Source organism: Osmia bicornis, chromosome 3, assembly GCF_907164935.1.
Source record: "Osmia bicornis bicornis chromosome 3, iOsmBic2.1, whole genome shotgun sequence".
NCBI classification, from domain to species: Eukaryota; Metazoa; Arthropoda; class Insecta; order Hymenoptera; family Megachilidae; genus Osmia; species Osmia bicornis.
In genome coordinates, this window is record NC_060218.1 from 5,334,170 (window position 1) to 5,347,033 (window position 12,864).

Consider the following 12,864-nt stretch of genomic DNA (forward strand, 5'->3'; position numbering starts at 1 on the left):
TCTAAAATAAGATATGAAAAAAAAATTTTGTGACCCCCTATTTCACAATTACTATTACGGCACTGATTTTAATTTTCTAAATGGAAAAATTGAAATTGCAAATTTTATTATTTGAAACTCACAACAATTAGGGGAAATGAAATCTTATTATTGACCTATACTACTGAAATATTAACTTCTCCCTGAATTCATCAAAAATCTGAGTTCAATCGCAATCTACTTTGCTTCACATTATCCTAATGAACATTCATAATCAGACAAGACATTTATCCATTACAATGATACTAATTAGAAGCAAGAAACACGTGCTTAGAGAGTTCATTTTTCGTCCTCGAAGTACAGTTAGGATAATGGTCGGTCATTTGGGCAATTAAAGGATATTTTCAAAGAGAGGACATTAGCAAACGTTTGCCACCTGGACAGTTATCCCGTTAGACTTCTGTTCGAGTAGTAACACTAGAGAAAATTTGTTCTCATTTTGCTCACTGCCAAGACTACGATTTGCGGTGGCACTGCGGTTGCACCGGTTATTATCAACACCGTCCACCTTCGTTTCCGGGCGTCTCCAATGATCCTCTTGAACTTGCACCTTCTATTACAGAAAACCACTCGATATCACGGTTCTTCGTTGAAAAGCTAATTGTTTTTGTCTTACTGTTACACTTTTTGTCTTGATGTCATTTTTATGGGGTACCGTTAATTGGTCTGGCGATTGGTCATGGTACTGATGAGCAAAGAGATTTCTAAGAAGAATGCAAATTGCTTTTGTTTTTGGGTGACTTTCTACTTAGGCACTGAAAATTATTATTTGTTAGATACAAATTTTTGTAATCTTAGAAAATGTTGATCGATTAATCTTAGAAAGACCGAGTTTCAAATGTAACAATTCATTTTTAATGCCTTCTTTTTTTAATAATATTTTGAAGGCATAAATGAAAAATAATTTGTTGAAAATTTTTCAGATGAGAAAAATAATATCTATATTTTCAATATCTTTTAATTGATGAGGTTAAAGAGGCTCCCTCTTTGGTCTTTCTAGGGTTAAGTAATTCATTTTAATGAGGTGCTCATTAATTATAAGCACGCACTTTTCCTGGTCGTTATATTACCAGAGCGTATATATACGCGTATTCACATTAATTGGATTATAAATTTCACCATTTTGTCAAATGTTATATGACGAATTAATTCGTCATTTCCAATTAAAAGGTTATAAATGCATCAACTTTAAATTTACGTGGGTCGTCTTTAAAGTTCCATGACGAGTTAACTCGTCGTTCCTCCTGAAGGAGTATTTTCCAATGACGAGTTAACTCGTCACGTCCAGTTAAAAGGTAAAAATAATAAAAGAAATTTGGTGATAAGAGGATATTTTTCATTATTTCAAATGATGCAAAGGGGTTAAATGAATATTGAATAGCATATTGATGTTAAATTCGATCAAAATTCAAAGGAAGTTTCCATACATCGATGAAAACGATCCCTGTTTCCGGTTATGTTCGTGCACATCGATCCTCGTGATTCGTGACACAAGACGTAGGAAGAATGATTACTATTTAAATATTCATGGAACAAGCCTTTCGTGTGGGGACTTCGTTTAGTATTCAATTTTATTTAGGAAGAAGGAAATACGAGAGAACCTACGCGATTTGAGTGGCTGCTTGGCTTACGCGTATTCGCCTACATATTGCTATTAAATAATAAAGAGAAGAGAATGGCGATAGATCTGTAATTTATCAGTGTAAAACACGAAGGTGGAATACATTACAAATTAGCTTACTGGAAATGAAACAACACCCACGACTAGTTTGCATGATATAAACTTGTTACAGTAGCGATGAATGGAAGTATTGAAAACTTATGATCGATTGATATCACTGTTGTAATAATCTTTGCTTTTTATTTTATGGTAGCTAAATTGATTATGCTAATTAAGTAGTGTATAAATAATTAGTGCCAATTATCGGCATAAATCTGCCTCCTCATGATTTTTAAATTTAAAAATTTTTAAATTCCAGGTTTCCAAAATTTAAAAATTTTTAAGGGACCTGGCCCACTTCAGAAAAAGATTCAGTAATTAGTGATTAAAGAAAATCTAAATTTATTTAGAGATTTTTATGATAAAAATTTAATTTTTTACATTAAAAAAAATATAGTAAGTGTTTATAAATGAACGTTAAAATTTTTCAAGAAAAGAAAAATTCTCCATAGAATTATACCTGTTCCATGGGTTCCCTCAGGTAAACTGAATGGTATTGGCGTCCACTTTTTCCTTCCTCCATGGTTTTTCGTGTCGAGCTCGGGTAGGCCTGTCGTTACCATTGTGTTGGTGACACACAGAACCCAATCGTATCTCGTACGCCAGGTTGAATATGTAGAACTGGCTTTTGTTTCGGAGAGTTCGTAGTACGGACCTCTCGTGTTTCTCGTACGATTCACGTACACCTTTACGACCACACGGAACCGTTCTCCTTGTGACTGTCGTCGTAGTTCTACGAGAGGAGCGGTGGTCTTCAGGGACGTAGAGAGTGATTTCAACGCGTGGTAGGCGCGACTCTTTCGAGTTCTTCTCACACGCAATGGAACGATGACCAAACGAACAAGCACGGTCTCTTTTTCTACCCGCTAATCACCCGTACGGCTGCCCAAGTTACGATCTATAATTTGCATAAATACTATGGGTGGCCCGTTTAGTTTTCTTTGAATGAAAGCGCGGTGATTCAGTCGTTAATATTGTGGTCAAATTAAAAATTTGACCATGTCAGAGTTGAATTTATAATCTTTTTATTTAAAATTTAATTATAATATACCATGTATTTTGATATAAATAATTGTTTACTATTTTCTTTATATAAGAAATATTTTAGTAGATAAAAATGAAAATTATAAAACTAATTATTTGAAACTTAAAAAGTTAGTTGCACCTGTGTCGTAATCAACTGAATTATTTCTCTCCTCTAGAACCCATCCCCTAATTCGTTCCTAACACCTGCTCCCATACCCTTTTTCAAACACACTTGCTGACTCTATGGTCCTCTTTAATCATCTCAATTATTAACACGTTCACTTTCACGTGTTATTTCCACCGAAATATATCTCCTGTACTATTAAAAATATCCTATTCATCTAATTACAAATACTCTTATTAAATATTTTAAATTATAAAGAAAAAAATAGAGATAACAAGATATTATAAAATCAACAGATAAAGTATTATCTAATAAAATTTCCAACAACTCCAACGCAGCAATCAATGTACCAAATCAACTCCAAAATATAATCCCAGATTCTCTCAGAAAAGAGGTCGACCGAAGGAACCCGAAGAATACACTCCTGATTGGGCCTCCAGGTTGGTGAACGTAGGACAGCTAACCAGGTGACGTCATTGGCTTCTCGGGTCTACGTTGGGCCCGTGGCGGCGGTAGGGGAAAGAAGGGGTCAACGTGGCGAGAAGGAAGAGGAAAAGAGACAAAAGGAAAGGTGGGGAGGGGGGTGTTCCTCGGCACCGTGCGAGCCGCTGCTCTCAGGTACGAGCGCACGGTGCCGCGTGCAGGTAGTCTCGTGTTCGTTCTCCCCACATTTCTACGACGCGATCGAACCTTTTCCCTGCTCGAAAACGATCCCTCCTAAAACCACCCCCACAATACCAACCACCGTCCCTCGTTCTATTCCACGAATCGATTAAAAGAGGGTCGAAAAGCAGTTATTTTATTAATTCGCGACAGTCGATCCCTGGTGGACGGTAAAAGTGGAGCGTCGATGAAGTTCACGGTGTCTCTGCTGGCTTCGCGGACATGCAACAGAATTATTATAAATATCTCTTAAAACAAAGTGGAAAATCATCATCGACTGTAATTAAATCCCACGTTCTCTGGAAAGGGATCGAAATTGAACCAGTGATTTATCGTGAAAAATCGTTCAGTGAATCCAGTGAACCTACGCCAGAACTATATCGGAAGTAGCTGATGATTCCAACTGAATTAACCGTGAAAAATCGTGAATTCCAAGTGGTATCGGCGAGAATTGAAAGAAAACTGTGTCAGTTCGAGGAGCGAACCACGTGGCACAGCGAAGTGGAACGAAAGATGCAACGGGTCGTTGAAGCCCGGAAGAAAGGATTCGAACTCATTCAGAAAACTGAATCCTTCGGTCACGCTTCTAGGAATCATCTAAAAATTTCCTCCTCGTGATCATTCGTAAACAAGAGAAACTACAGTGTTTAATATTCCAAGAGGACAAAGATATATTTATTTAGGATCGTTAGAAGCTGTTCAGCTGGTAGATCGAAGAAGTTCGCTCGTCAAACGAGTTTATGGTTTTTAATCGAGTCTACGACTTGTCTGGCGACGGGTTCCCCTTGTACATCCGGCATGCAATTGCCGCGTACGATTCTCCCTCTTCGATATTCGCGGAGGATCATCGAGCCGGCAGTCTTTCAGAAGGTGGCCACCTGTTTCCCGTACGAGCTGCTTCTTTCTCGCCTTTCCTTCCGTGAAAGCCGTTTGTCCAACGGCATCCACGATTATCCTTAATATTTCATCGTCCTGCGCGATAAATCGCTTTATTGCCGGTTGTAAATCAACTCCCGTGATGCGCTATTAATCGTACAAGGTAGATCGGAGGGGAAATTAAAAAAAGATAAGGGGAAGACAGTTTTTCCTCGCCTAGAACGGTCTATCGCTCTAAGGAAACAGAAAAAAGTGGGTTGAAATGGGGGACGGAGAGTAAACTGGCAAGTGCAGAGGTGCGATGAAGCGTGGAGCGTGTAGACACGGTAAACAGAGTTACATACGTATCTATCCCCGAGAGGATTGGCCGCGAGTAGCGGAGCGAAAATTTCTATTTGCTCGGGATCAGACGGAGGAAACATGTCTGTAATCTCGAACGTGCCGTTTATCCGGATTTCTAAACCAACGACTGGCGGAAATTGCCTGATCTTTCGCGTGTGAACTTTGCGGACCTTGGAAGTATTTTTGTAACCGTGCAGAATTGTTTCGTCGTGATTTTTTAATGAATCAAAATGGTGTTAAGATTCTGAAGAACTAGGAAGAAGAAAAATTTAAAAAATTTAGAAAAATTATTTTGAGATGAAACAAAGATGACACGCGATAATTTATAAGCGATACAGAGGATTTTTAAATAAAAATGTAAGTGGTATTTAAGAAAATGGAAAAAAGACGATAGCGATCGGGAAGATTGCGGAAGAAAATGTTGAAGTGGATAAAAGTTCGCCAGGACGCGTCGGCGACGCCGACGCCGCTCGATCACGAGAAGAAGGACGAGGTGGTGGCAAAGGTCGAAGTTGAAGGAGCGACGCGAGAAGAGGAAGAAGATGATAGCGGAATGGAAAGAGAGGACACACCGTCCAATATCGAGCTGAACGATCTACGAAAAGTATGCTGCACCTATTAATTCGATTTAATGCTTCCGCGAATTATCTTCGAGGCTGTTGTTGCAAAATTTTTCATTTCCAATCATTGATTCGCTGCTAAAGGTCGGGACATGTAAATTTTCAACTACCTCTTGAGGTCTGTTCAAACCTACATATTTTTGCAAACATTTGTCACTATTAGTGTTACATATTTTTTTAATATAATAAATTGTTTTTTATGGAAATAATTATAAGATAATTTTCCTAGAAAAATAGAAAATATAGTATGAGTTTCTTAACCCTCGGATGACGGACCATGGAGAAAGCCCTAATTTTATTTTCATTAACTTTAAGTTAAATTTACCATTTTTAAACAAAAGAGTTTTATCTATTGGGACAGTGTAAAATTTAAAAAATTAAATTTGGGCTTTCTCCATGGTCCGCCATCTGAGGATTAAAAAATGCATTATAATATATTTCTTACTTTTTTAGAAAAAGGATCGATCATTATTTAGAGATCAACAAATATATACATTACTCTATATATTATACTTCATTGTTTTATTTTATTTTATTTTATTTTATTTTTAAATTTTAAAGAAAGAAAAATTTATTGCAATTTTTATTTGTTACAAGTTGGATGTTGTTATTATTCGGTCGCTGAAGGTGTACAAGGTTTTTGTGACACTTTTTTTTGTTTAATAAAAAAAAAGGTTCTTCAGAATGCATTAAGAGGTTGGTGAGATAAGAATTAGCAGAGGTGTGCGTGAAAGCACTCGAAGGAAATCCACATGGCCGCTCTTTGAAATGTCGTTAGCGTTCAATTTCTTGCGTTTGTAACACTCGAGAGATTGTTCGTCCTCGACGTGATTTTATCTTCTTAGCGGCTAACAGCAGTTAAGCGTTTCTCGATGACGATTCTCTATCGAGGTAATAAATCATCCATGGTTATAAAAAGGAAAGGGAAATTTCGCTTTATACCCGAACCCTTGTATAACAAAGATTTGCTCAGTTCTTTTTCATTATAATTCAAAATATTAATTTGGAGAGTTTAATAAGGAAAATTAAAGAATTTGAGAAGCTAATATCGAGTAATAATAATTTTGAAAAAAGAATTAGAAATAAATTTTTATATTAGATTATTACATTACTGGATATTTTTATTTTTTATTTTTTATTATTATAGTGCATAATGATCTAATTATCGCTATTATCATTGACAAGTTAATAATAAAAGTAAAATTTCAATTATACCATTAAACACCTAGGTGGCTTAAGGGGAGTTTAAATTGTACTTTATCTATACTAATGAATTAAAAATAGCTGTATTGAATTACCAATGGGAAACCGGTAGAATTCGCTCGGAGCCAAACGTTAGGCCAGTCAGTGGCAAATATGAAATCTGTTATTGAGATTAATCTTAGAGCAAGGGCTCGGTTTCATTCATCGATTTCACTCGCTCAGCAATGTAGTTACTGCAAGCCGTCTGGTTTTTTCGATACCAGGCTAACCTGCTTCGAACAGGTGCAACATCCTTCTCGATACACGTGGACGTCCAGTCAGACTATCGTCGTCTTTTATATCGGCCAGCTTGCACGGCTGTGCCACATCTGTCATTATCCTATACCCCTGCCACCACTCTTGGCACTCGATACTCATCGAACGACTTTCATTGAAAAATTTCACCTCATCATTTGCGGTTAATTCGACGTTGATTTTTCCTCTGATCAAGTACACAACGTTACCTAGCTTTCTCTTATAAATCACTTCCGACACGTGCCGTTCATTTATTCAGTGCAATTTATTGAATAATTTAATCTTGTCATCTCGTATTTAAAAAAAAAAATAATTTCTGACCCTTAAATTACCCTTTAATATTATTTTTCAAAATAACAAAATAAAACATTCTAACAATTTTTTCTTGATTTCTATTTTAATTAAAAATTGAATAAAAAGAGAAGGAAAGTTCGATAGTTTTCTTGTCATCTCATATTTAAAAAAAAAAATAATTTTTGCTCCTTAAATTACCCTTTAATATTATTTTTCAAAATAACAAAATAGAATATTCTAATAATTTTTTCGAGGTTTCTATTTTAATTAAAAATTGAATAAAAAAGAAAAGGAAGTTGAATACTTTTCTTAATATTTTTTAATAATATTTCTTTATTCAAAATAAATAAAAATTCCACAGATATTATACTAATTCTCTTCAGCCTCGAACCAAGAATGATTTTTCGTAATTGTCCTTGCATTGATCTAGAATTCTCTTAATTATCCATTGCTCGTGTTCGCATACCCTTTTTTCCATCTTCGTTAACATTTTTCCTGCCGCTCTGTCTCTCGAAATGCTACGAGTTGAGCAATCAACCCCGACTTTCTACACATTCAGTGTCTGTCTACGATCGTCGATCGAGGATTAGTTACGAAACGAACTCGTTTGCCCCGAGTGTGCAGTCGCCTGCCAGGATCGCCATTTATTCATGGTATCTATTTTTTTTTTCTTCTCTCATTTTACACAATCCCTTCGAACGCATCTCGACAAAGATGGTCGGTTAAAACTGGTGCGATCGTTTCGAAATCGTTCTGTCATTCATGGCAGACGAGAAATGGAACGTTCGTCGATCGCTTCTCATACGATGACTAAACCGCGGCTTTTCGTTCGGGTTACCGATCCGATTTACATAGCCGGAATTTGCATACGTTTTATGTAACCGGAAATTGAGAGTGCGTGGGCGTGATGAGTTTCCTTTTGCATTTGCAACCACACTCGCAGATCTTGCCTCGCGATCGAACGACCAACTAGGCTCGTTCGCTCCCTTTAATTCCTCGTTTGGTCATGATACTCGTGTCGTCGTACGTCGAATGCCTTTTTTGGTATTTGTGCTGTTTTTTTGGTGGATAGTAAGAAACTTTGTGTACTTGAGGACGCGCTGCTGCGTTGAGGTATTTTATTTGAATTTAAATAATTGTATAGTAATAGGTATTTTATGGAAATCTTTTGGCTAAAAATAATTTGAATAAAAATTGTGATTAGGGTGGATAATAGAAGCAATTATTTATCAGATGGTGATAATTTTTGATAAAAGCTTTCAAGTGAATATTTTTCCTAGGCTCTCGTTATATTGCCGCGGATGGCGTTATAGGAGGGGAAACATTTATCAAGCTTCCAAGCTCTCATTTGAAGAGGAATAGAAGAGACAGAAGTGTTCTATTTTCGTAGGTTATATAATAGTATAAGTCAAATCACTCATCTGGCAATATAACGAGAGTCTACTGTAAAATGAATGAAATAAAATTACAAGTCGTCATCAAAGTGTTAAAATATAAATTTGGAATAAAATATGAATTATTATTACTGAAATTCATAATTTATAAAATATACAATTCTACACACTGTGCAATATTAATTTTTCAGAAAACATGTATAATTATTCACCATAATAATGCAATTATTTTAAGCAGAATTTCGCAATCGAATCTTTCATAAAATTGATGCTGTAATTATTGCACAACGCTTCGTTTTATACTACATTACGCAATGTTTGCCCATGCTGTGTGGCCAAGAGATTCAAGTGCATCTTCTGCATCGGTAACGCGATACATTTGTCCCACAAAAGGCGATATTTACACACGTGGAGGTACTTCGTTACTGTCCATATCCATTGTATTCACGAAGTAACATGTTGCCTCCAGGAATACCATTTTATTCCCCTGAACATTTATCATTTAATATCGCATCATTATAGACAGATAATTATCATAATGAAAATGGAAGTATTGAAAGTGTAATTATTAAAACTACCATTACCAACATTATTCAAAATTTGCATTCTATTTTCTTTAACTAATTATTAAATTATTAAATTATTCGAAATTTGAGGCGCGGGTCACCCGTGACCCCCTAGCTGTCACCCTGTTGATATAAACACGTTCGGACCGGGGGTAACGCTGCATATTATAGCTTGTTATGGGTAGATGTACCCAAGCCGAACGGAACGTGTTCAAGTGAAAGTACCAGGGTACAGAAAATTCATTTCGTATCATTAACAACATTCCAAAGCATCGGTATTAAATCTTTGTCATTTTCCTTGTTGCAGGACCTGTTCTCGCAGCTCCAGTTCTCGCAAGAGAGCGCACTGCCGCCCGACACTCTGCGTCGCGCTTTGGCCGAGAGCTTTCTCGATCAGCAAAGGTTTCAACTGGGATTCATGGACGATGCAGCGGAATGTTTCGTAAGTGACGATTGCCTTGTTCCCTTTGGCCTATTATGCGCGATCCACGCAATCCGCGGATCTAGGCGAGAACGGGTTTCGAAGCCGTCCATACCCGACGATCTTACCCCTGGCTGTAGGTCGCCTCGAATTCTAACGAGTTCAGCGAAAAGTTTATGAGGCGAGGTGGAATCCTTGCAACGACGGAGAAAGCCAATTGAATGCCAATTGGCGATGGTAAACTTTTCATTGAAATTTTGTTGCATTATCTGCAGGGTTAAATCTAATTTTGTTCATTGTTAATTGTTAATTTTGGGGACGCAAAATTAATCTAAATTAGATGAAATTCTCTGTCTGATTTTATAAATATTCTATATTCTCCTCTAACAACTAACACTTTATCAAATTCATCATAATTTCTTTCTATGCTAATACACGTATTCATAGATAAAATTGGAAAGTTATCCCCATCTAAAAGATCAATTATTCCTTTCCTACAATCGCTACTAAAACTGCATGATTACATATAATGTATTACATAGTATCAAGGAAATGAATACAAGCAAACGACTCTAAGATCATTTTGATTTTTACCCCGTTTAGATTAACTATTACGTAGTATAAGTGCAGTAAGAGCATTAATCTATCCGTTTCGACATTCGACATCCCTCTCGGCATCTCGACTTCCTTCGCGACGCGGCAACGATTTTCCAAGCGGTTTGCGATCCTGAATAATTCCGTCGGGCGAACCAGTTCTCCCCCTCTGTTATATCGCGTTGATTGCGGTAACGATATATCCCGTAGGTGAGTATGTAGTAAGTACTAAGCAAATTCAGCGACGGTAGTCCACTTTCTCGTTTACAACGGAGTCACGTTTAGCCGGACGACTTGTACGCGTGTGTCGTGTCGACATCGGTCTGAATAAAGCCGGTTACATTAGGAAATGGAAGAATGAGATCTTGGAGAGGAATACTGTTGCGTTGTCTCGACAAAGATTTATTTTAAAATAATGCAAGCTACTAGTAGATGTATTCATGGACGGAGAGTCCATTTTCATCGCTTTGGATCTGAGTAGTTTATAAGTAATTAGCTTGGAAGATGAATAATTTTTAATATTTAGTTATTTTTATCAAAAGGGCTCTTAATATGAGAAACTTGGAACCAAAGAACAGAATTTTTCCTAATCAAAAATATTTTACACTTTTGGAGAGTCCATTTTCATCGCTTTGGATCTGAGTAGTTTATAAGTAATTAGCTTGGAAGATGAATAATTTTTAATATTTAGTTATTTTTATCAAAAGGGCTCTTAATATGAGAAACTTGGAACCAAAGAACAGAATAACTCAATAAAAGATTTCTGCAATCTAAACTTAGCAGACCCATTTTCAAGATAATACTTTTGAAAATAAGATTTAGTAAAAATAAAAAAGAATTGAAAATCAATACTTTGAAGAATCATGTATAAATAAATTAATGCTTCATTTGATCATGCTATTTACATGTTTAATTATTACTAATTTAAAACCTCTAATAAATATTTACAACGGTTGATGATCATTTAAAACCAGAAAGTTATGAACAAAGAAAAAATCTGTATCCTCTTCACAACTTCTTCGAATTACCATAATCGAGGATGGTTATTGACGATTTCTCTATTTCTGGCGGTGTTAATCATCGAGATAATAATGAAAGAAAAACGATTGTTACAGGAAAACATTCTTCTGCGTATACATCTCCACATCGCCAGCGGAGAAGCCGAAGATATGTGCAGTGCGAGACACTGCGTGCCACACCAGAAGTTTGCCATGACGTTGGTCGAGCAAAGTGTTTGCGGAGCTTGCGGTGCCACTTCGGAGCCTCTGCCTTTTACACAGGTCAGTTTTCTCCGCATTTTTCTCAATATTAAATTGTTTAATTTAACCCTTGAACAGCGGTATTTGAATCAATCGAGAGCCAAACTTACAAAACATATACAAAAATAAGGCTCTCTCCCTGGTCCGCCGTTCAAGGGTGAACACGAAATTCTTCCAATTGATACAATCGAATTCAGTGAAATCATCGGGCATCCGTATTTCTTCTTCTCTTAGATCATCATAACCACAGACACGTTACTCGTCTCTAAAATACCTCGCATTTAAAGTTATTGCATCTCGCAATTCTCTCGCGTGCATGGCTCGCAGAAAACGTGTTTCTTGCGAAACCTTCAAGGATACACCTCGAGAAACATACATGGTTTTCAAGTTTTTTCGCAGAATCGTATAAAATTTTAGTACTTATCAGTGATTTTTAAATTGAAAAGTAGATCTGAATAATTAACACTAATAGCCGACTATATCTATGTTTAAATTGCAAATGAATGAATAAATCATAGTACAATTATTTCAACTTATAAACATACCACCTTTAATTGAAGAAAATAATTTTTTGCGTTGTACCACGATCATCGCCAACCATCTACCTGTTCCATCTTCAAAACCATCTGTCCCATCCATTTTTCATGCTTTCCCTGTACCTTTTCCTCTTCCTACACGAACCGTGCAGGTGGACCCGGAAAACGATGGGAAAAAACGAGTTCCAGGTAGATCCTGGCTTCTAGATCCTTTGTTTGCTTAGAGAAACCTTGAAATCGAGGGTGGGTCGGTTTAAACCTCGAAAGGAAGAAGACGGAGGGTAGTTACCCTCTCTCGGTTGACTCGAAGCGATTTAAGCGACTTAACTGAGAAGCCTAAGTGCGCTAAGACATCCAACAGCCAAGTTGCACTGTGTAAATGGATTAACTGATCGGGATTTGATGGTTCATTGATCCTGATTATCCCTCTAAAACTGGAGATAGTATTTTGGGGGGTGAATGATCGGATAAAGGGGTAGTTTTTCGTGGAATGAAATCGAAAATTGATTGAAGGGATTAGTGAAGGTGACTTAGAATTGGTAATTGGCTACTGAGATCAATCGAAGGGTTATTAACCCTTTAACCTTCTTTCTGGGTGTAAATATTAAAATAGAACAGTGACGTAACTTGGATCCTTTCTTGGGGTCGGCCAAGTCCTTTAAAAATTTGGAAATTTTAGAATTTTGGAATCTTGAAATTTTTGCATTTTGGCATTCTGGAATTTTGGAATTCTAAAACTTTGAAAATTTAAAATTCTAGAGCTCTGGAATTTTGAAATTCTGGAACTTTGAAATTTTGAAATTCTGGAACTCTGGAATTTTATAGTTTCTATTTGTAATTTTGCCGTTTATTGAGCGTTTGAACGTGGTATTCCTTTGAGAATTAGAATAGTA

The 12,864-nt window shown here is 36.5% G+C and overlaps 1 protein-coding gene across 4 annotated transcripts in view; it reads left to right on the forward strand.

Moving 5' to 3' along the window:
- Positions 1-12,864, forward strand: part of LOC114871290 — an 80,307-nt gene that overhangs the window by 57,561 nt on the left and 9,882 nt on the right. For 2 of the 4 annotated variants that reach the window (XM_029177012.2, XM_029176993.2), the window contains exons 4-5: positions 9,469-9,603; positions 11,292-11,456. In XM_029177012.2, the coding sequence (XP_029032845.2) occupies positions 9,469-9,603; positions 11,292-11,456 (300 nt within the window). Of the gene's footprint in view, positions 1-3,540; positions 5,395-9,468; positions 9,604-9,725; positions 9,820-11,291; positions 11,457-12,864 lie in introns of those variants that run through there. The other 2 variants (XM_029177022.2, XM_029177031.2) reach the window with 2 other exon arrangements.